At 47.5% G+C, this 24,585-nt stretch overlaps 1 protein-coding gene across 2 annotated transcripts in view; it reads right to left on the reverse strand.

Moving 5' to 3' along the window:
- Window positions 1–2,309, reverse strand: part of JARID2 (jumonji and AT-rich interaction domain containing 2) — a 274,155-nt gene extending 271,846 nt beyond the window's left edge. For both annotated transcript variants that reach the window (XM_040460517.1, XM_040460514.1), the window contains exon 1: window positions 1,723–2,309. Coding sequence is in view for 1 of the 2 variants with exons in the window: in XM_040460514.1 (XP_040316448.1) it covers window positions 1,723–1,767 (45 nt within the window). In the remaining variant the exon portion in view is untranslated. The remainder of the gene's footprint in view (window positions 1–1,722) is intronic.
- Between the last annotated feature and the right edge of the window lie 22,276 nt (window positions 2,310–24,585).

Here is a 24,585-nt window from a genome sequence, read left to right on the forward strand (position 1 = left end):
GCCCGCCCCCTACAGGCCGCGCGCGCGCGCCCGCCCGGCCCCGGCCCAGCCCGCCTCGACCCCCGCGCGCCCTCCCCTCTGCTGCCGGCTCGAGCACGTCGGGAACACGGGCTCCGCTCCCCTGGCGTCAACTCGTGCTCTGCCTCCCGCGGCCGCCGCCAGCCACCGGCTTGCGGCCGGACGCCCGCACTCGACACAATCCACTGACCGCCAGCAACAAAAAATCCCACCCCTCACAGCTCTCCAACTTAGCGAGGTCTGGGATGGGGTCCGGGGGAAGGGTGGGGGCGGCGGAGGCGGTTCTTGTCCAAGTTCTACCCCATTTGCTTTGTGGCTGCACCCGGATCGGACGTGCCCCGGGAAGGCGTCCACGCTCCAAGGCAAGGTTGTCTCCATGCAGTTTCTACAGCCCGAGTTTAAACTAGTCCTTTGCATTCTACCCAGCCCTCTGCAATGCGGATGTATTTTAAATCTTAAATTCTTTAGGGAACAGCTTTTTAAGTTGGGCTTGATTATTTAACATTGCATTTCTTTCATAGTTGAAGTTTACGTGCCTAGATTAGAATCAGCCCTCTAGAAGAGGCATTCAGCTTTTTCATTAAATGTATTTTTTTTTTACAAAAACCAGTGCCCGAAGGTCATCTCCCATTACACACATCACACTGCTCAAAAAGGCAAAATATTAACACCAATCTGTCGACTCGACTCAAATAAAACTTTCTCATAACGTTGCATTATTCCAAATGTATGTTCATTTGGGCTTTTTTTTTTTAATGGATTCTTTGATTTAAAGCATGCAGCTAATCACCGATCACTCGAGTGCATATTTGGTTAATCCTCCGTCCCCTTCTACCCTCCCTCCCCCCAAACTTAAAAAAAAAAAAAGCCATACACAAAACAAAAACACTCCCCATGCCAATCAAAACGTAGCTGTACTATGCACAAAACAAATTTAACTATTCCAAACCATTTAAATCTCTGAATAATCACCCAATTTCAGAAGCCCAGTTAACAGGGAGAATTTATTTGTAGTCACTTACACATGCATTCACATACCTACTTAAAAACATTAGCTATATTGTATGTCTTTCCCCCCTAAAACTGGAAACCATGAATTTTTAAACAAAACCAGTCCCATTATTAAAGTCAATCCCAACAAATGCGTTCGCTGTAACATGATTCCCAACTGGTTTACGTTGCGAACCAAATAAGCCAAAACGACCACATACATTAAATTTGATGTGCCAGTGCAAGGAACAAGAACGCCATAATCGGACCCTCGGTTGCAACTTAAAGGGCTTCCAACACACACGCGTTCCACGATTTTCCAAATAACATTAATAATAACAACACAAGATCATTTGCATGCAAAGTGCAATATGGGGCCAAATCCGCCCGAGAATGCAGTTTAGTTACATTACCGCAGCCCCCACCCCCCCCCCCAGCTCCACCAAAATCCCTTGCCTTTCATCTAAAACTAGATTATGGTTGTGTCATTCGAGGTCAATTTATTCACTTGAGGTATCGCTACACCAATCTGTTTTTTCATCCAAACTAGGCAGAGACGACTTTGCCTGAAAAGCCCTCTTTCAGAAAAGAAAGAAACAGCCTTATCGGACGCTGTGTTTAAAACCCTTCAGCTGCAGAATTATCTATAAACTTGACATTCAGAGCCATTGCTTAAAACTGCAAGTCAAAGGATGTGTTGTTAAGAGCACTTACGTATTTCTTCTGAATGATATTCCTCTTGGGTCTTTCCTTGCTCATTCTGAGATCCAAATGCTGATTGCAAAAGGGGACAATTGCTTCATGAATTTAAAGCCGTCAGAAATTTGCAAAAAAATATCCTGGTGGTTTTTATTGTTGTTGGTGGTGGTTGATCTTGTAATCCGACTTTTCTTCCTCTTCCCCCAAAGCCCGATTCGCCTTGAAATAAATCCGAAATTGGGAAGGAAAAAAAAAAAAAAAAGAGCCAAAGACGAACGAAGCAAACAAAAAAAAATTCACTTTAGTAAAACACTCATAATGGAAAATTTCCCCCGAAACACACACACACAAAAAAAACCGACGCCCTTCACTCCCCCCCTTTTTCCTCCAAAAACTACATCAGCGAAACGTGAAGGTCCTTAGTGTCTGATCTGTAGTTACATCTTGGAAAAGAAAAGGGAAAGATAAATAAAAAATGTTGGAAGTCACGTTTGTGCTGCAGCAGCAGTGCGAGCAGAAGAGTCAACTCCAGCGGCGGCGGCGGCGGCGGCAGCACCACAGCGAGGGCTCGCCGAGTCTCTTTTTTCCAAGCCCCCTAACCAATGAGAGAGAGGCTATCCAGCCCAACTTTAAATGGACTCTGCTTTTATACAAGTTAGGGCTCCTCGGGTAATTCCCCGACGGACGCTAGCCGAAAACTCACACAGCTGAGCCACCAGGCGCCCGCCTACTCCGGCGCCGACCGACCCTGGCCCAGTCCAAAGGACCCCGACAGCCCCGTCGACTAGACACCCGAGAACCTTCGACGAAGCCTTCCCGGGCAACCCCCCAGGCATCGCTCCCACGCCGAATCTGGGAGTGGAATTGAGAGAGGCTCCCTAGCCCAATGCATGGCACGCTCGGTCGCTCCACCTCACCCCCTTTCCCCAGCTTGCCGCTCACCCCACAGCCGCCACACGCCAGCCCGCGCCACTGCCCTCGCGTCTACCTGCAGCGGGGCTGCTGGATACGAGTGCCCCAGGACTCCCGGCCCCGGGGAGAGCCGCCTATTCCCGGGGCACCTTAGAATGGTCCCCTTGATCTTCTGGAAGTTGTAGTCCCCCGACTACAAAATGGCTATGGCCACGGGAGCTGCAAACTACAATTCCCAGCCTGCCCCGCAAGCCTGTCACTCAACTCCCCTCCCTCCTCCTCGCCCCCTCCCCCTCATCGGCCCTGCCAACAAACGCTTGGATGTGTCCCGCGTGTGACACTGCTAGAGGCTGGCTCGGGATTGGCCCGCAGAGCGTGTGGTCCGCGAGCGAGGAACTCCCCACGCCGGCCCGCCCCCGCCCCCCGGGCCCCGGCCCCCCTCCCCCGGCGGCGCCCCGCCCCCACCCGCGGCGCGAACCGCCTGTGGAATCGAGGAATCGCGCGCGCGCCGGCCCGAGCCGAACGGCGGGGGAGGGACGCGAGGCTTCCTGGGGGAAGGCCTCGGAGCGTGGCGGCGCGGGGGGCGGTGTCGGCGAGGGGTTGGAGCCCGTCCTAAGGAAAACTGGGCCACGCACCAAGAGGAATCCTCGGTGCGAACTAGTTGATCGGCGGCGCCTGCTGCCTGTGCCGCGCAGCCGGTGTCAGCTCAGGACACCGCCTCGCGTATTCGCACACGGCGTGCTGCGGCCGGGCCCGGGGTAGGCTGAGGTCACCTCGGCCGGCGCCCCGCAGCCGCACGCGCTGGAAGGCCACCTCCCGGCGCGGCACGCGGCCCGCCGGCCGAGCACGGCGTCGGGGGTGGCCGCCTCTTGCAAGAGATCACCCCCCCCCCACACACACACCCGGAGGGACCCGGCTGGAGCTCTGCGCGGGGAGGCGTGTCTGGCATCAGGGGTGCCCGCGAGCGAAGGGAGGCCGACGCGTTGAGGTTCGAAACGAGTGGAATATGGAGACCGAGCCGTACGGCCATGCAAACTGCAGGGAAGCATCTGGATCACCGAATGCCAGGAATATCAACCGCGCTGGCCACGCGGGAGCCGCCTTCTACCTGCCTCTGCCCCCCCTGCTGTGGTTCTTTGGTCGCTGCTGTGAATGAAGGAGCAGGCCCCGCGTTATCTCCTCCGGGCCTTCGCCCTTAGTAACAACTTTGTGGAGTCTGACGCAGCCATTCTGCATCATAAATGTGCTTGTTTCGACTGTGGCTGCAGAGAAGTGATGTTTTAAATTATTCCTCTCGGACTCCCCTCTGAGGACGTGAAAAGTGGGGTCATCAGACTCCCCCCCCGTGCTCCTCGCTACACGTCGTAACTCTCCTTCCCATTCCGTAGATTCTCCTAACCTTGAAAGTATAAATACTCGCTTAACACAATTGTTAGATTTTTTTGTGTGTGTGTGGCACTGTTTCAGGAGGTCACCGTGGTCTAGAAAGGTCTCCGAAACTGGTGGAGAGAGACCTGGATTCGGATCAGACCTCAGACCTCGCTGAAAGGCCACCGGCCGCTTCTCCGAGCTCCTCATTTGCCTCCTCCACAAATTCGTGATGACCAAACCTCGCGGGGAGGATTATGTAATAACATTAACCTAGCTAAGAACCAGCCACGTTATAGGAAGCTTTCAGCAAATGCACTAAAAAATGCCTTTTTCAGATGCTTTTTAGTTATCACTCTACCTCTTTAAAAACTCGGGATGCCTCCTAAAAAATAAATTTGTCTTACAAAATTTCACAGTCAGAAAACTAAATGACCTTCTGTGCCTTAATACTGCAAAACTTGCCTGCTGGTGCCATTTGCTGGGGGAGGACTCAATAGAACAGACTCTACTTTTCAGTCGTGACCACCCAAGTGACTTTATGGTTAGGTTACAACGAGGTGTTTTCAAAAGATTTTCTGATCATTATGACCGAGGTCTGCACTCCTCCACAGTGTTATGGTGTTAACCAGTTTTCTGGAGGTTTAATGTCAGATCTGTCATTCCCCAGGCAAAATATTAAAGAACAAAGGTGGGTTTCTTCTTGGATCCCAGAGCTAGCCCTGAGGCTGGGCGTGTCCGTCCCAGGCCCGAGGACTCCCCTGCTGGGATACCAACCAACTCCCAGGCACCACAGGCACAAACTAAAAACCCTTCTAGTTGAGGCTTGAGGGCAGGAGAAAGGAAGGAATTTGCTCATTTCCAAAAGATTTGGAGAACATTAGTTGTTGTTTTCCCTGAAAGGGAAAATGGATTTGGCTTTTTGGTGATTGAAAGCCTTTCCTGTTGGGGACGGCACTGTGTCCCGGAGAACACCCTTTCCCCGCAACCTTGGCAAAGCCATATATTACCTTTCCTTTTTGTCCTCCTGTTGTGTGTTTCCTATAATCTACTTCACTTTTTCTCCTGATGATTTTACCTCCTCATAGCACTTCCGTTGATGTCTCCGAGTCGGGTAGGAGATGACGGCAGGCAGGGTGGAGGGAAGACCTCACTGGGGGCATTGCTTCTACAAGGACCTGCCAGCACTGTCGCACTGTCGTCATCCCTGAAGACAGAGTGAAAGCCTTAAAGTCCTTTGTTAAGAAACACACAGCTGAGTACAAAAGGCAGACTTAACAGTGGATTGTGATACCTCTAAAAAGTGCTAATTAGCAAATGGAAAAATGTGCTAAAGGGAACACATGACAGAGGTGACCAGGAACTAGGGAGTTTTGAAGGATGAATAGGGGTTTAGCAGGATGAAGTAAGCCAGACTGCTTCACAGCAGAGAAGAAAAAACAAAATCATGAGAACTCCAAAAACATACCAAACTGATGGCTAGGACCCAATTTTTGTTTGGGAGTGATTTAAAGATGATGCTGGGAGGTAAGCAGGAGCCAGGATCAGAAAAGGCTCTGTATGCCATGCAAAGGGAGTTTGGACTTTGCCTGTAGGCTAAAAAGAACCTTAGAAGGATTTTCACTAGAGGAATAAAGCAGATTTGCATTTTTGGAAAGTAATTCTGCTCGTGTGGGAGATGAAATTGAGAATCAGAGAAAAGAAAGACACCAGAAGCAGGCAGACCTAGAAACCAGTTGCAAGGTTACCGCATAAACGAGGTGAGAAATGGTTACGATCTGACTCCAGTGGCTGAGGAAATACCATAGAGAGCAGAGAACAGGTTGAGAAATATTTAGAATGTCAAAAGTCCAATGGACTTGGGAACTGGTTAGCTGGAAGGAATGGTGATTAACAGGGTAGAGTCTATCCTCCCCTACCCTTCCCTAAGATTAGGGAAAACCTAATCTTACCTTAGTTTATACTTTTTTACATTTAGATCAATTACCTACTCTGGGAAGAATGGGAACACGAAGTGAAAGAGGAAGAGGTAGCAAATCATCAGACACAAATAAGAGCAGGCACTCACCATTCTGGGTTCAAATCTGTGCCGGAAATCATATTTAGTTAAGCATTCTAGTCCGCCCTTTGGTTTACCATAAGAAATGACAGGCAAAGAATCGTAAGTTAATAAAGACCAAGGACACGGGACACCTGGCTGCCTCAGTCAGAGGAACGTGCGACTCTTGATCTCAGGGTCATGAGTTCGAGCCCCACATTGGGCGTAGAGATTACTTAAATTAATAAATATTTTTAAAAAATAAAGTAGCGCCTGGGTGGCTCAGTCAGTTCAGTGTCCGACTCTTGACCTCGGTTCAGGTCCTGATCTCGGGGTTGTGACTTCAAACCCCGCACTGGGCTTCGCACTGGGGGTAGAGCCTATTTAAAAAAATAAAATAAATAAAGTAGCCAAGTAGAGAGCAATAATCCATCGTCCTATATTATACGCATATTGAAATTTCCTTCTTAATGCAGGGGATGGCCCAGGTTATCCCACATGCTTCCAAAAACCAATCACATCCGTGGTTCTCCCAAGGAATACCGAGATTCACCTTCCCCGGGAAGCCTTAACGGCACATATAACACCCCTTTATTTTGTATACTTACTTGCTACCATTCTCCAATTTTGTCTTCTGTTCCCATCTCTTCTCTCCAAATAAGAAATTAACTTTCCAAAGTCAGAGACCATGTTGCCTACTTGTCATATCTTCCCCCAAGCTCTAGAGACTTCATAGAATTTGGAAGTGGCCAATGCATGTTTACTGTTGGATATTTCACCAAAACTGTAATGCCCAATCATTTAGACTATGGCCAGCTGCTTTATCTCACTATCATCTCCAGTTCCATTTTGGAACACTACTTTCTTCCTCTTGCAATATCCAAATTCATCCCCAGCTACAGTCCTATCTCCAGTTCAGCCTGGCTGTTTGGCTGTCTGGTTCCTGCATTCTTATAGTCCCTATTACTTGAGCCACTTTTTTTTTTTTAATTTTTTTTCAACGTTTATTTATTTTTGGGACAGAGAGAGACAGAGCATGAACGGGGGAGGGGCAGAGAGAGAGGGAGACACAGAATCGGAAACAGGCTCCAGGCTCTGAGCCATCAGCCCAGAGCCCGACGCGGGGCTCGAACTCACGGACCACGAGATCGTGACCTGGCTGAAGTCGGACGCTTAACCGACTGCGCCACCCAGGCGCCCCGAGCCACTTTTTTTTTTAAATAATAACTGTGTATATGTAAGATGTACAACATATTTTGATATGCATATTCATTTTGAAATGACTGCTACAGTCAAACTAATGAACATACCCATCACTTCACATGGTTACAACAAGCCACATTTTTGGGAGCTTTAAAATGTTGTTCAGTGTTGTCTTGTTTTCTGGTGATCTCATTTGTATATCTTGTCCCTCCTGATTAGATTGAAATTTTCATGGGGCCGTGATTTGTCTCATACTGAGGCAGGCCTTGGCAATGAGTCCAAGCTCTGGATGGGAATCAGATGTTTTTAATATTAACTTTCTGAGTGACCATAAGCCATTCATTTGACCCCTCTGGGCCTTACCTTAATCATCTATAAAATTAGAGGGTGAAATTAAATTATCACCAAAGACATTTCTGGATCCAACGTGCTCTAATCCTGCTTTGACCTTTGTACTGGCTTCCTTGCTCCCCTCTCGTGCTGGCCCCTAAGTACACTTAAGTAGACAATTGTTGAGTAAAAATTGCTAGGGTAACTTTCTTTATACCTGTACATTATTTTTTTTTTCATTTTTTAAAAATGTTTATTTATTTTTGAGAGAGAGAGAGAGAGTGCAAGAGGGGGAGGAAAAGAGAGAGGGGGACACAGAAGCTGAAGCAGGCTCCAGGCTCTGAGCTGTCAGCACAGAGCCTGACATGGGGCTCGAACTCACGAGCCGTGATATCATGACCTGAGCCGAAGTTGGATGCTTAACTGACTGAGCCACCCATGAGCCCCAATACCTGTATATTATTAATTTTTAAATATAGTCTTCTTTCTCTGTGATCTCTAATGATACCTTTTAAGTGTTTAAAGCACAGTCATAATAATATCACCTAATCCACAAAAACAACCCAGATCGAGATAGGTATGATGGCCCGTACTCTGCCACTGTGAAAGTAAATATAGAGAGGTTATGATTTGCTCAAGGTCATACAGAGAGTAGGGCCGCAGAGCCAGAAGTCAAATCCAATGCTCCTGGCTCCACATCCCTTGTGCGGGCTACCTCCCTGGTTTGCCACAATGTGATCCAAGGCCCATCATTCCATGAAATGTTACTAGATATGGCTGGAAAGAAAGGGATGCGTTAACAAAATAGATTTGGCAATTGCCAACTCGCACGAAGATAATTTGACCACCGTAGGATTTTTTTCCATCTCAAAAAGGTGTATAGTTCTGTAGTTTGCCAAACTTATTTGGCCACAGAGGCCTTTTGTTGTTGTTGTTTAAAGACAACAATGTAACAACCTTGGAGACATGCTTCACCCAATATGATGAATTTATGTTTCAGAAATGATTGCCGACTGACAATAATTCTTGCCTAAGTGGCTGAATACTTTATGTGAAGTTTCTAATTTTATGTAAGTCTGCCTTCGTATGTGGGGGGGAAGGGAATAATGAGGAGGGATATAAAAAATAATCTTTGACTGACATCAGGTTTATAAATAACTATGAGCCAGTGTGCGGAGAAGTTGGGGGCTTCCATTGAAAGAAGGTAGAACAGCTATTTCCAGCTGACTGAGATTTGCAAGAGTATTTCAAAACACCCTAGGAGGTAAACTGAGAAGTAAACAGCCTTCTTAAGAGTGACTGATGTCAAGGAGACATTAGCTCTTTTTGTTGCTCACTGCTTCCTGTCCCTGAATTTGCAGTATTATTTGTCAAGCCTCGCTAAAAATGCCACAGTATAAACCGGATACAATAAAATGATGTCTTTAAAACCTCCTGGTTGTCAGTGGACCTCATTTATACAAGTCACTGAAAGTCCCTGGTTCTTTGGATAATTTAAAATTTGGGGACTGTCATTGCTATTCTGCTTCGATTGTGTCTCATGTTATTGAAAGAGAGCTGGCCCGGATTCAGAAACTCTGGTAAAGGAGTGAGGACGGGAAACCTGCCGTTCCTAAGAATAGAAGTTACTGTTTATAATAAGACTCTACTCTGTGTTGGGTGGCGAGGGGGGTGGGGGGGGGGGTAGAAATCTTATGAGTGATCAACTAATCCACAGGGAATCATTATGAGGAAACTGAGGCACAGAGATTCCAAGTCTCCCTTAAGTTGGCAGGGATAGAGGGGGAGGAGCTATATTAATCAGGACACTTTCTGTTGCAAGGGAAAGAAACCCAAATGAAAATAGCTAATGGGGTGGGGGAAGGCGCCTGGGTGGCTCAGTGATTTAAGTGTCTGACTCGATTTCGGCTCAGGCTATGATCTCTGGGTTCCTGAGTTGGAGCCCGGAGTCAGGCTCTGGGCTGCCAGAGCAGAGCCTGCTTGGGATTCTGTCTCTCTCCCTCTCTCTGACCCTCACCCACTCGTGCGCTCCCTCTCTCTCAAAATACATAAATAAACTTCAAACAAACAAACAAACAGCTAACAGAAAATAGGGGGTAGAGGGGTTTGGTTCACCTAGCTGGGAAATCCAGAGTCATAGTTTCAGGGCTATAAATGGTATCTTCCTACCCTCCCTCCTTCCTTCTCTTTCTCTCTCCTGTCAGCTTCTCTCTCCACGCAGCCGGTGAAGATCATTCCAAAGAGAACTTTTCTTTCCCACCTTGAGTTGGGGGGGGCGGGGTAGGGCAGAATCAGTTATCAGAAGGAGGGGAAGAGAAACACCCGGGGCAGCCAAAAAAGCAATAGGAATCGCACCCACCACGGGAGCCTTTAGTTCTTCTTTTTTTTTAATTTTTTTTTTCAACGTTTATTTATTTTGGGGACAGAGAGAGACAGAGCACGAACGGGGGAGGGGCAGAGAGAGAGGGAGACACAGAATCGGAAACAGGCTCCAGGCTCTGAGCCATCAGCCCAGAGCCTGACGCGGGGCTCGAACTCACGGACCGCGAGATGGTGACCTGGCTGAAGTCGGACGCTTCACCGACTGCGCCGCCCAGGCGCCCCAGGAGCCTTTAGTTCTTCTATCTGTCAGGGCCACAGAAGTGATGGGGTGGGAGAAAAATAACCTTTCACCAATCAGAAGCCTAACGATTCCTCAGGTCCTCTGCCTGGAGCCACACATATTCGAACCCAATTGTACAGCTGATGTTTTTTCACAGGCAGGACGCACACCAAGATGCCGGTTGATCTCCCTATCAGACCCTTCCCCGGCTCCGATGCTGTCTTCCATGTACTGCTCAACAAAAACACAGCCCATCTCCTGCAAAATTGTAACATCGGCCAAGTATATGTTGGGTTTTTGGGTTTGTTTTTTTTTTTTTCAAAACCTTTATGTTTCTAAAACTCCAGATTCACCCACACCTTTACAGAAACCAGCACCACCTCCCTTTCCACTCCTACACACACACACACACACACACACACACACACACACACAGTAAAACACAAAAAAAATTCAGACATTAGCAGTTACACTGTGACCGAAACTTACTGGATTACTAACTTCCAGATGTTTGTCTTCCCCTCGATTGTCAAGCATTCGTTGAAAAAAAAAAAAATTTGTTCAGCATTTATTAAGAATGCAAAATTAAACACTGACCTTGTCCTCAAAGTGTGCACTGTGTGCAGAACACTAAGGATTTCACCCCTGGTACAAGGAATGTGTAGGAAGACAAAAGATGGGTGAAGACATCTGCAGGTAGAAGGGGACCTGCAGGCTCTACTCAGCCAACTGAGGGCTGGCCAGGACTTGCTCTGGTCTTGAACCTGGCAGCAGGTACAGGACGAGGCCCCCACGCTTTCACTTTAAACCCTGTCTACCCATCCCTCAGCCAGAGACCCACAGGTGCCAAGGACCCAGAAGGTCAGCCCCCTCACCTTTCTTTTTTTTTTTTTTTTTTTTAATTTTTTTTTCAACGTTTATTTATTTTTGGGACAGAGAGAGACAGAGCATGAACGGGGGAGGGGCAGAGAGAGAGGGAGACACAGAATCGGAAACAGGCTCCAGGCTCCGAGCCATCAGCCCAGAGCCCGACGCGGGGCTCGAACTCCCGGACCGCGAGATCGTGACCTGGCTGAAGTCGGACGCTTAACCGACTGCGCCACCCAGGCGCCCCGAAGGTCACCTTTCTTTTTCTTGTCTCCCCTTCTAGCTTTGATTTGTTCATTCATTCGCTCGTTGATTCATCCATTCACCCAAGAAGTACCCAGCAACTGCGTACAGTGCTCTCCTCTGTCCGGACTCTCCCTTCTGTAGACCTTGGCAGCCCTCCTGAGCCAGCAACGTAGAGCTTCTGTCGCCTTAAGCCCAACCATCCTCACATAGGAAAAGCAGCTGGGGAGGGAAGGAGAGAAGGTCTGACTGTAAGTGAAATCCTGAGAACCTGAGACAAGACAAAGGAACCCAGATTACCAGAATCTGGCCTTTGTTATGACAAAATGACAGTGTTTTTATGTGTGTGTGTGTGTGTGTGTGTGTGTGTGCGCGCACATAAGATAAGGGAGTAAGGGCTTCCAAAATCTGTCTAGTATCTAGAGAATTGGGGGCATTTATGATGCTAGATAAATACAGATGACAGGAGAAAAACTATAAAACCAGCATGACTATTTAACACAGTCTGGCTTAATGGCAAGATTATGCTGCGAATCTGAAGGCTTGAGGTTCAGTTTCAGCTTTTTGTGACCTTGGCCAAGTCACTTTGCTAGGTCTCACTTTCTTCATTTGTGAAAAAAGGAACCAACTAGTTATGCCCTAAAGACCCTTCCAAATCTAATAGGCTGCGATTATATATAAAACAATGTTAATCTTAGTAATCTGTGATCATGCCAATTTTATATGACATGCTTACTGTTGTAAATTTTTAGTACAGTAGTAAATTCCTAGTGCATAAACTATGGACATGGTTAATGTAGTGTTCATAGACTCATAGTATATAAACAGACATCTTTATCAGAAACTGAGAGAGAGAGAAGGAGAGAGAAAGAGAGAAAGAAGGAAGGGAGGGAGGAAGGAAGGGGAAAATACTAGTCTCAGCTTATGCTTTGGGCACTCTGTGTGGATCAATAGTTTTTAAAAAAAATTTTTTTTTAATGTTTATTTATTTTTGAGAGAGAGAGACAGAGTGCAAGCAGGGGAGGGGCAGACAGAGAGGAAGACTCAGAATCCGAATCAGGCTCTAGGCTCTGAGCTGTCAACACAGAGCCCTACGCAGGGCTCGAACTCATGAGCCGTGAGATCATGACCTGAGCTGAAAGTCAGATGCTTAACCAACTGAGCCACCCAGGCGCCCCTGGATCAATAGTTTTGAAGATGAGACTCGGGTCCCAGTCGGTAGGGGAATCCATAACTCTCAAGCAACCTAGGGCCCAAACTGGGTCCCCTGGGATTCTCTCAGTGTAGAAGGCCAGAGAGACCAGGAGGAAGGAGGCTGGACTTTCTGAAGTTACTACAGAGCCAATCCTTGGCCATTTCTCAGCCACGTCAATATGCCTGCAGCTGTGCCAGACTTTCCCAGGTGTCAGACATAGATGATCAGAATCACATTCCTTACGCTTGCAAAGTACCCAGCACTTACCTAGCGAAGTATCTATCACATGGGAAAGAAACTGCTTCTTAAATAAATGAATGGAATTTGGCACTCTGCCAATTATCATTTTGTTCACAAATAATTCTCTGCATCTGGAGTGCTCCTTCAAATAGGTCAGCTCCCACCAAGCATTTGCAATTATAGAGGAAGTGAAGCTGTTTGACATGTGGCATCTAAAAGATCTCCATTTTGCTCTCCAGCCAGTGCTTGTCTGACAAAATGTCCAAAGAGGAGAGGACACAATGAAATATTACTGAGACACGTCAGTAACGTAACATGCCGGACATTTACCTACGGTGAGTCTAAAACTCAAGACCAAAAAAATAAAAAAATAAATAAAACTCAAGACCAGTAGAGATATAGTCATCTGACAAATGGTGTTTGTCTGCTGCTGTTAGGGACTGAATGGTGTCCCCTCGCTAAAAATTAAAGTGTTGAAGCTCTAACCCTCACTCAGTGCCTCAGAATGTGCTTGGATTTGGAGTAGGGTCTTTACAGAGGTACTTAAGTTAAAATGAGGTCATTGGAGTGAGCCCTAACCCAATACTACTGGTGTCCTCATAAAAGGAGGAAATTTGGACAGAGACACACAAAGAGGGCAGACTGTGTGAGGACACAGAGAGAAGGCGGCCATCTTACAAGCCAAGGAGAGAGGCTAACTAACTCTGCTGACACATTGGTCTTGCACATTTAGCCTCCAGAACTGTGGAGAAACACATGTCTTTCTTTAAGCCACTCCGTCTTTGGTACTCTGTTATGGCAGCATAAGCAAACTAATACAGTTGCCTTGCAAGTTAAACCTTTGATATATGAAAATAAAGCTGACCAATTTTTAACATAACAGAAGAGCCTGATGTTGGGTAGTTTTTGTAGTATCGGGAATAGGTCGTGTGGATCTATTCTCACACCCGCTTCCCCTGAGACATGAATTTGCCAGAGGAGGTAGGTGAAATTAGAATCCTCTAGAGATGATACTCCTAGCCCATGGTCTCTTAGTCATGGTCTTTCTGGGGGACATGGGGATGGGGAGTGGGGTGGGGAAAGGTAAGCGATTAAACTTCCCACTTTTCAGTATTGTGGCCCAAGGATGGGTCCGATGTTTACGTCCCGGACAAGGACTTAAGAAAACTACCTTGTTCCTCAGAATAGGGAACCCAGAAATGGACCCACAAACGTATGGCCAACTCATCTTTGACAAAGCAGGAAAGAATATCCAATGGAGTAAAGACAGTCTCTTCAGCAAGTGGTGCTGGGAAAACTGGACAGCGACATGCAGAAGAATAACCTGGACCACTTTCTTACCCCAGACACAAAAATAAAGTGGACGAGAGACCTAAAGGTAATACAGGAAGCCATCAAAATCCTCGAGGAGAAAGCAGACAAAAACCTCTTTGATCTTGGCCGCAGCAACTTCTTACTCAACATGTCTCTGGAGGCAAGGGAAACAAAAGCAAAAATGAACTACTGGGACCTCATCAAAATAAAAAGCTTCTGCACAGCGAAGGAAACAATCAGAAAACTAAAAGGCAACCGACAGAATGGGGGAAGATATTTGCAAAAGACATATCAGATAAAGGGTTAGTATCCAAAATCTATAAAGAACTTATCAAACTCAACACCCAAAAAACAAATAATCCAGTGAAGAAATGGGCGAAAGACATGAATAGACACTTCTCCAAGGAAGACATCCAGATGGCCAACTGACACATGAAAAGATGCTCAACATCGCTCATCATCAGGGAAATACAAATCCAAACCACAATGAGATACCACCTGACACCTGTCAGAATGGCTAAAATTACCAACTCAGGCAACAACAGATGTTGGCGAGGATGTGGAGAAAGAGGATCTCTTTTGCACTGCTCGTGGGAATGCAAACTGGTGCAGCCACTCTGGAAAACAGTGTGGAGGTTCCTCAAAAAATTAAAAATAGAACTACCCTACGACCCAGCCATTGCACTACGAGGCATTTATCCATGGGATACAGGTGTGCTGTTTCGAAGGGACACATGCACCCCCATGTTTATAGCAGCACTATCGACAATAGCCAAAGTATGGAAAGAGCCCAAGTGTCCATCGATGGATGAACGGATAAAGAAGATGTGGTATATATATACACAATAGAGTATTACTCGACAATCAAAAAGAGTGAAATCTTGCCATTTGCAACCATGTGGATGGAGCTAGAGGGTATTATGCTAAGCGAAATTTGTCAGTCAGAGAAACACAAATATCATATGACTTCACTCACATGAGGACTTTAAGACACAGAACAGATGAACACAAGGGAAGGGAAGCAAAAATAATATAAAAACAGGGAGGGGGGCAAAACTCTTAAATATGGAGAACAAACAGAGGGTTGCTGGAGGGGTTGTGGGAGGGGGGATGGGCTAAATGCATAAGGGGCATTAAGGAATCTACTCCTGAAATCACTGTTGCACTAGATGCCAACTAATTTGGATACAAATTAAAAAAAAAAAAGTATACAAAAAAGAAAAAAGAAAACTACCTGTTCCTCACAGCTTTCCTGCTAGGTTCCTGCTTTTTTTCCCAAGAACTAGCAACCATCCATTGGCTCTTTGAGGGTTTGTTTGTTTGTTTTTTTTTCCTGGTAAAGAATAGAAAGAGTTTCAAAAAGATAGAATTACATTCTCTGCCTAAAAATTTTCTTTTCCTACCCCAACTTTTAAATAAAGAAGCAGCCAAAGTATTTGATTTTGCTGGTTTAGTAGATGGGTATATACTGTGATAGAATATTATTTAAGCACTATTTAATTTTTTATAATAGTCGACAATAATTTTAAAAGCCCAACATGTATGGCCTTCACAGCCCCAAAAGTAACTCATTTATCCACAGCTTAAATTATTACCTAGGTGAAGAGAGGCACTTAATAAAAATATCTCCTTTCTCAAATCCACAGTCAAGGTTGACCACAGATCATTTGCTGCCCTTTTAGGTAGTTAATTGGCCTACATAGTTAGAGTTCTACCATTAGAGTATCATTAGTGAAAAGAAAAGAAAACGTACCCCTTTGGGATAAGGCACTCCAAGATCTAGGGATCTATTTTTAAATGAAAGTTCTATGAAAGAGTTTTAAAACCATTATTAATCATTAATGCGTTAGCATGAATCAAGTATTAGAGATTAGCAAGCTAGACTTTTACCAAGGTCTAAGGCAACAAAATGAGGAAGTGTTGAGATGTAGGCAAGATCCTCACACTTTAGGCAAGAATTTTTAGGGCACTTGTTTGAAATACTGATTCTAGGCCACCAGCCTAGAATTCTGCTTTATTAGGTCTAGGGTGGGCTTCAGGAATCTGCCTTTGAACAAGCACTCCACGTATTTCTTCTATAAATCTTGTCCTGTACAGTTTTAAGAAACACTGGCCTACATGATGCCCCACCCCCTCCCGGTTCTCTGTCTCATGTCGCCTGCCCCAGGCCTTTCAAAGATGGATCTCCCAGGAGCACCTAGGTGGCTCAGTTGGTGAAGCGTGCAACTTTCCGCTCAGGTCATGATCTCGTGGTTCGTGAGTTCGAACCTCATGTCGGGCTCTGTGCTGCTCAGGGCCTGGAGCCTGCTTCAGATTCTGTGTCTCCCTCTCTCTCTCCTCCTCTGCTGCTTGTGCTCTGTTTCACTCTCAAAAATAAATGCTAAAAAAAAATTAAAAAGAAAAAAGATGAATCTCCTAAAAGCCCCATTTAGTCATCTACAGAAATCCCTGGCTTTGAATGTCCCCAGGATCACAATTACTCCCTATGGACCAGGCACACTACAGTGACCAGAGATGTATTGCTTACTGACATCTGACAGCAACTGGTTCTGTATGAACTAACATCAAAAATTCTAGAACCTCTGCGCTGTGGCTAGACTCCAGGTCAAGAGGGCAGTCTAAACTGGATACAAAGTCTGTGTCAAGTTCTGCCCAGGGGAAGCTTAGCCCAACATCTGGGGAAACCAGCGTTTGGAGAATTGGGGGGGGGGGATTTGAGGAACCCAGAAAAAGAAGGTAAATGAATGCCAGAGATTTCTTTTAGGTGAATCCTGCTTTACAGACAGTTACTGTTCTTTGCATTTATTCTTTTCTGGAACGTACAACGTATTAATAATATCTTTCGGGGCGCCTGGGTGGCTCAGTCCGTTAAGCATCCAACTTCAGCTCAAGTCATGATCTCATGGCTCGTGAGTTCCAGCCCCGCATCTGGCTCTGGGCTGACGGCTCAGAGCCTGGAGCCTGCTTCACATTCCATGTCTCCCTCGCTCTCTGCCCACCCCCCCCGCCCCCCGCTCACACTCTGTTTCTCTCTTTCAAAAATAAACATTAAAAAAATTTTTTTAATATCTTTTTTATCTCAGCTTTCTTATCAGTAAAATGGAGTTATCACATGCTCTAGTATGGATCTGGATGAGGGGAAAAAATATTGGAACTATAAAAACCAACTGAAAGGAAAAGCAAAAAAGAAACATAGGTATCATTGTAAATATCCTTTGGCTAGTGATACAGACATATTCCTGGGATTTTGACTATGATAAGCAGATTCTGCATAGACAACTAGCTTCTCCTAACTTCTCATTTGAATACTGAAAATGCATTCTTCTGGAAAATGGTTTCAGTATGAACTTTGGCAAGAGCGTCCTCATAGCCAACCTCTAAGTACCCAGCCCACTGTTCGAATACGACAGTCTGCTGTCCTGAAGTACACATAGCCATTCCCTTCCTCAAAACCTGATATTATGCCCTAATTCACTAAAAATGTGTATGATGGGGGCACCTGGGTGGCTCAGTCAGTTGAGCGTCGACTTTGGCTCAAGTCATGATCTCACGGTTTGTGGGTTTGAGCCCTGGCTCTGTGCCAGCAGCTCGGAGCCTGGAGCCTGGAGCCCGGAGCCTGGAGCCTGCTTCGGGTTCTGTGTCTCCCTCTCTCTGCCCCTTGCTCTTTCACACTCAGTCTCTCTCTCTCTCTCTCTCAAAAGTAAACATTAAAGCAAATTTTTAAAAAATAAGAAAAAATAATAAAATCTTTTAAAAATAATAAAAAACAGTTTAAAAACATTTTTTTTAACGTTTATTTATTTTTGAGACAGAGAGAGACAGAGCATGAACGGGGGAGGGGCAGAGAGAGAGGGAGACAGAATCTGAAGCAGGCTCCGAGCCGTCAGCCCAGAGCCCGACACGGGGCTCGAACTCACGCACCGCAAGATCGTGACCTGAGTTGAATTCGGACGCTCAACCAACTGAGCCACCCAGGCGCCCCTAAAAACATTTTTAAAAAACAACACTTTTATTCCCCTTACCTTCCTTCCCACAAGAACTATTCTTCAAAAGAGTTACTAGTAAAGAGTACACCTCCTTCTCCTTCTTCCCTCCAGCTTTCTTGGTTTCTGCCTAAATTTTCTCTCAACACCCCATATTTCCAGAGCTCAAAGCCGTATGTGGCTACCACTAGTGGCTACCATTTTCAACAGCACACCTCTATAGACTCAAGCAGAGTCGTATTACTTATGTGCTCTCGAGCCCAAGTTCACGAATGACCGCCATGATCAGGAAACGTGGGATCCAGGTTTGTCCAACTGGGGTCCAACTTTTGGTTTGTCTCAGTCTTTCCTGGTATTTAAAGCTGAGAGTCCCACATCCTGGAAAAGCGCTCAGTGCTGGAGAAACCATCAAAGCTGGTCATCCTAGGTTAGAAGGACATTTGAGACCACAGGCTCCAGGAAGCTGGAGCCTTTGTTCCATTCTTGACTGCGCATCCGCATGAAGGGCAGAACAGGCCCTCAATAAATATTTTCAGAGTGACAGAACCCGGGAAGGTCCGCTTTGCAAAGACCGCTCTCCCTGGACCGGTTCCTCTGCACACTTGGGTGAAAGGCATGACCTAAATCCCGGGTCCCAGTAGCCACTGTGATGCACCGGGCCTCTCTGGTCCACAAAGGAGTCTTTTTCCAACCGAGTTACCTTTCCAGGACTCCCAGGACATTCGTCCAATTCTTGCCAGTCTTACAGCCCAAAGCAGAAGTCTCAGCACAGGCATGGAGGCCAATCTCTCCAAGCTGGAGTTTGGAGCCAGCTGCAGTGGAGACTCACGGTGAGTGGCACAACTTCCAAAATCCAAGGTTAATAGGCTGTGAATTGCCACTTTCTTCGCTCATTGTCTGTGCTTCAGCAGTTCCTTTAACCCACTGTCATTCAACTTGGGGAGGAGAAGAAAGTGGGAATAGCACCAGCTGCGAGGGGGCAGCTGACAACAATGCCCTCTCCTCCTGCCGCCCCCCCTCCCCGCCCACCCCACTTGCCCCCCAAAAGCACCAGGCATTCAGTTATACAGTAGATATTTATATAGCCTACCCGATGCGAATTCAAATTTATTTCCAAGTCATTAGGGCCAATTACTCACCTTTGGGCCCTGTAATATCATTTGTTCCCTGCCAAACCGATTGCTTTTCCTGTCACAAATATGATAAATCCTGCGCAGTGCTGCTCAATCATGTTTAAACTGATTCAGATTGCTGCTGGGTGGGGATGAATGAATGAATGGGCTGAGTCATGAGATGGAGTTCTCATGGATGGTTCTCTCCATTTGAAAATAATTTGGTCCTACCGAGGGGAAAAATTCTTATTTGGGAGGTACAAGTATGAATACTGGGGCTATTTATTTCCTCTAATTTACCCAAGACTTGAAAGAATGCACATATTGTCTTTTGCCTTTATTTTTCGCCGTGAAGGATCCTATTTTCTTTCTCCCCCAGCTTTCACAGATGTATTGAATTACGCTCCGTGTGGAACACTGGGCTAGGATCGGAGGAAGTTAGAAAAGCAATGATAAAATAGTCCCTGCCCTGTGGGAGATTGTAGTCTGCCTACAAGAAAAGACAGGCACCCGGGGGGGGGGGCGCAAAAAGAACCCACGGAAAATGTTCAATACTGTCCACGATTAGGTTCCCAAATGGTCCAGCCCAGGGATTCTCCATAAGCACTGTCCTGCACCGGGGGGGGGGGGGGGGGAGCACAAACGTCTGGATTCAGACTTGCTAGAAATGCACACTCTTGGGCTCCATCCCAGACCCATCGATGGGACGCTGGGGGCAGTGCCCCCGCGGTCAGCCAAGCCCTCGAGGGCATCCTGATGCTCACCCAGGTGTGAGAACTCCTGGCATGGACGGTTTCGTTCAGAGGAGGTTGGGAGAGTAATGGGGAAAACAGAAAGGAACATGAATGGACTTTGGCCCTGCCGGCTCCCATCTGGACTTTAATTTCCCAAACTTCCAAGTAAATCTCTGTATAAATAATTCTCTTTACAACTATAGTTTTTGTTTTCGATTTTTGACAGACAGAGCTAGAGCATGAGTGGGGGAGGAGCAGAGAGAGAGGGAGACACAGAATCCAAAGCAGGCTCCAGGCTCTGAGCGGTCCTCACAGAGCCCGACATGGGGCTCGAACCCACGGACCGTGAGATCATGCCCTGAGCCGAAGTCAGCTTCTTAACCGACTGAGCCACCCAGGTGCCCCACAACGGTAGTTTTTTTAAACCACTTGTGTTTAACATCTATTTGTGATGGTCTTAGCTCCTTCCATTAGGATGTCAGCCCCATAAGGCAGAAACCTCGTTTCCACTTCCTTGCCTACTCTTGACAGTGTGTTGAAAATAAAAGCTGAACGTGTTTCCCGTTGTCTCTGGATTTTGTATTTGTCCCTGATTTATGAAATGTATATTAAGGGCCTGTAATGCACCTGATATTGATATCGAAGGGAGTGAGAAGTCACACAAGAAATGACCCTTGCTCTTAGAATCTGGTTGGAACAAAACACATCCTCAAGAAAAATTAAATAACAGCACAAGGTGGCTTACGGTTAAGTACAAATAAAGATGTAGATTAGATTAAGAAATGCCATAGGATTCAGAAAAGAGGGAGAGATCCTGCGGATTCAGAAGGCTTCCTAGAAGGGATGGAGCTTGAGCAGGAATTTCCAAAAAGACCAAAAGGAGGCTTAGGCTGGCCCAGAACAATGTGGAAAGAGGAGGGCTAGAACAAAGGGACTGGACAGCCCGCGGCGCTGATCCCTAGATTTGTAAGTATTCCAGGAGCCTGGGGTAAGAGCCGCGCTGCAAAGGTGCCCACACAGGGAGGAGGGGTTGGAGTGGAGAATGGAGTGTATTGGAGAGCCATGACCGCCGGCTTCACCTAGAACCTTTCCCTTAAGTGTACGCTTTGTTTTGTTTTCAGGGCAGGGCAGATAATGAGAAGAGAGTAGATGGAGAGCCTTGTGCAAGAAGGAATTGGAAGTGGGAAGGGAAAGAAAAATACTCAGAAGGGGCTCTTGCCGGAGGCTCAGACATTCAGCTCCATTTACGGGGTGCTTACGTGGATGTCCTGAGACACAGGGAGGGCTCTTTCCCGAAGGAGCTCTCCGTGTAGTGACGTCAGACAGGCTATTCTACCGAAGCGCCTTGAAGAGTACAATGGAAGGGTTGGGGATACCCAGCCCGGGGCCATCGGGGAAGGCGTCCCGAAGGAAGGCACACCAGACACACGAAGAGGAAGGGCTAAGTGGAGTTAGCCAGGCGCAGAAGTTGGGGGAGGAAGATGCGGGCAGAGGGACAGAGAGGGCGGGAGGCATTGTGGGAACTGCGAGCTTTGGGCGAGGGAAGTTGGGGGACTCGAACAAGGGACGAAAGGGGAGCCTTGGGGAGACGGGCAGGAGCGAGGTCGTGAGGGTCTTACGGGAGGGAAGCTTGGGGCTTATTTAGAAGCTGTTAAGGGGGCGCCTGGCTCGCTCCGTCGGTAGACCCCGCGACACTTGATCTTGAGGTTATGAGTTTGAGTCTCACTTTGGGTGTAGAGATTACTCAAGAGTAAAATCTTAAAAAAGAAAAAAAAAAGAGAGAGAGAGAGAGAGTTAGGAGGTATTAGAGAGTGTGACATGTTTGTAGAGGGCACTCTGATGAGGGATTGAAAGGAGGCGATACAGAGGGGTGTAGGGTGAAAGGCTAGGCCTTGGTGGGAGAGGGCAACTGTGGGAATGTCACAAAGCTTTGAGTAGACCAGTGAGACTTGGTGGCAATGGGTATGTGGGACGAGGGGACAGGGAATGGTCAGGATTAAAAAAAAAAAAAAACAGGAGTGCCTGACTGGGTCAGTCGGGAGAGCATGTGACTCTCGATCTCGGGGTCGTGAGTTTGAGCTCCGTGCTGGGTGGGGAAGTTACTGAAATAAACTTTCTAAAAACTTTTTAAAAGCGATAAAAAACAAAACCAGTTTCTTTGAGCTTGGGCAGCTCAGAGAATGCTGTGACTGTTGAGAGGAATAGGGAAGTTGGGAGGGGAAACCGGTTTTTGGAGGGGAAACTGGGGGTGGGGAGAAAGATGATTATTTCCGTTTTTGGACGCGTTAAGTTTGCTCCCTTCAGCTGCTTTGTTTGGTTTCTATAGTTGTTCCTTCTTCCCTTAAAACTTAGTTTCGGTGCTTGGAGAAAGAAAAAAAGAGCCCAGTTTTGTATCTTGCACAAGATCTAGGTGCATCTATTTTTATAACCTAAAACTACCCGGGAGCCTAAGGAATCAATAGACAACGGAGTTGCCCCAGATTTTAAGTGCCAAGAGCCAAGGTGAGGAGGTGAACCGGGAGAGGCTGTTTCGCTCTTGTCATCTCTGGCCCCAGGTTAAGGGAGGCTTGGGAACCTCACTTGATTGGCTCGCCTTTTGTTGCTCCGAGAAGTCCTCACTCCAAGCATCAGGGCTTCCAGAGGGACCTGCCTGGCTGGAATCGCAGGTTTCTCCTCTCCCACCATCCTGGCTCAGCATCCTGAACACGGACTCTTGCTCTCTCCGGGGGCAGGGAGCTCTCTGCAGCCTCCCAGACATTCGCTCACCTCAAGTATTCTAGAATCCTGCTCCAGCTGGTGGCTGACGCTACGTGTCAGAGAGAAAATAGGTCAGCCCGACTCTCCTGATCGCTGTAGTGGAGGAAGGGGTGTGGGGTCAAGGCAGGACAGGACAGCCTGACTGACCCTGGCTCCTCTCCACGGGGGGGGCTAGAGTTTGAGCCAGTTGGAGTGGGGCCAGCTGACCTATCTGCCTCCTGACAAACTTAAAAAATTTCTTTTTGGGGCGCCTGGGTGGCGCAGTCGGTTAAGCGTCCGACTTCAGCCAGGTCACGATCTCGCGGTCCGTGGGTTCGAGCCCCGCGTCAGGCTCTGGGCTGATGGCTCAGAGCCTGGAGCCTGTTTCCAATTCTGTGTCTCCCTCTCTCTCTGCCCCTCCCCCATTCATGCTCTGTCTCTCTCTGTCCCAAAAATAAATAAACGTTGAAAAAAAAAAATTTCTTTTTTACATGTTTATTTATTTCCGAAGGAGGGAGAGACAGAGCGTGAGCAGGGGAGGGGCGGAGAGAGAGGGAGACACAGAATCCGAAGCAGCTCCAGGCTCTGAGCTGTCAGTACAGAGCCCGACGCGGGGCTCGAACCCACGAACCGTGAGACCACGACCGGAGCCAACGTCGGACGCTTAACCCAGGCGCCCGTCACGCTGCCTCTCAGACTCTCACGAGTATGCAGGGGATCCCTGAGGGGCTTGTTGTAGACACAATCAATTTACCTTTGATTTCTTGGAGTGCAAAGAACCCTACCTGAGCGACTTCCTCAGCAGGCAGGGAGCGTTGCTGACAGATAAACTTCATCTAAGACGAACAACGACTTTCTTAGGCTGGGCTCTGACGGGAGTAGGGGCGGCTGCTCTGAGATCAGAAAGGAACCCTCTCTTCCTTCTCCTCTTGGCCCCTTGGTTCTTCCGGCTGTAAGGCCCCCTTCCAGTCCATTCACTTCTCGGCCTCTTCACCACTAGCCTCCACCTGCGGTTCCCACCTACTCCTCTGGGATGCCCCCAGCACTGGCCTTCTCACCCTCGTTCCTGCCTGGCTACAATCCGTTCTCTACAGCGAACAGAGGCCCTTCTTCCCGCCCGGCAAACGCCGTTCGGCCCTGCGGTGGACTGTCCGTAGTCGCTCCCATCCTCGTGTGGGCCCTCTTGCCACGGACAGGTCGACCCTCCCTCCCCTTCCCTGTCTCCTTTTTTTAAAATCTTTGTTTGTTTGTTTTGAGCGCGAGCAGGGGCGAGGCACGGAAAGAGGGAGAGAGAGAATCCCAAGCAGGCTCTGTGCTGTCAACGCAGAGTCGGACGTGGGGCCCGATCTCACGTGAGATCAGGACCCGAGCCGAAATCAGCAGGCACCTGGGGGGCTCAGTCGGTTAAGCTTTTGACTTCGGCTCAGGTCACGAGCTCACGGCTCATGGGTTCGGGCCTGCAGGCACTGCGGAGCCTGGGGCCTGCTTTAGGTTCTGGGTCTCCCCCTCTCTGCCCCTCCCCTGTTTGTGCCCTCCCTCCCTCTGTCAAGAATCAATAAATAAACATTAAAAAAAAAAAAAAAGACTCAGATGCTAACCAAATGAGCCACCGGGGAGTCCCTACCTCCCCCTCTCTTGAATCTGGGTCTCACGACTTGCTTTTTACCAAAAGAATGTGGTAAGAGGTAGAAATGGTATTCTGGAATTTCTAGGCCCAGGGGTTGAAGGCTCAGCTTCTGTTTTCCTTCTCTTGGGAGTTAGCTGCTATGGACAGTTTGGGCCAGATTACCAGATAAGAGACTCGATGAAGAGGCAGAGGACCAGTCAGCCCCCACATGTTGTAGCACCAGGTATGTGACTGAGGCCACGTGGACATTCCAGCCCTAGCGATCTCCGATTCTCCAGTCCCAGTTAAGCCACCACGGCCTGCGCCACAGGGAACAAAGATCCGTCCCAGTCGAGCTCTGTCCAAATCTCAGAATCATGAGCAGATAAACGCAT

Source organism: Herpailurus yagouaroundi, unplaced genomic scaffold, assembly GCF_014898765.1.
Source record: "Herpailurus yagouaroundi ecotype Mexico unplaced genomic scaffold, PumYag 250, whole genome shotgun sequence".
In the NCBI taxonomy this organism is placed as follows: domain Eukaryota; kingdom Metazoa; phylum Chordata; class Mammalia; order Carnivora; family Felidae; genus Herpailurus; species Herpailurus yagouaroundi.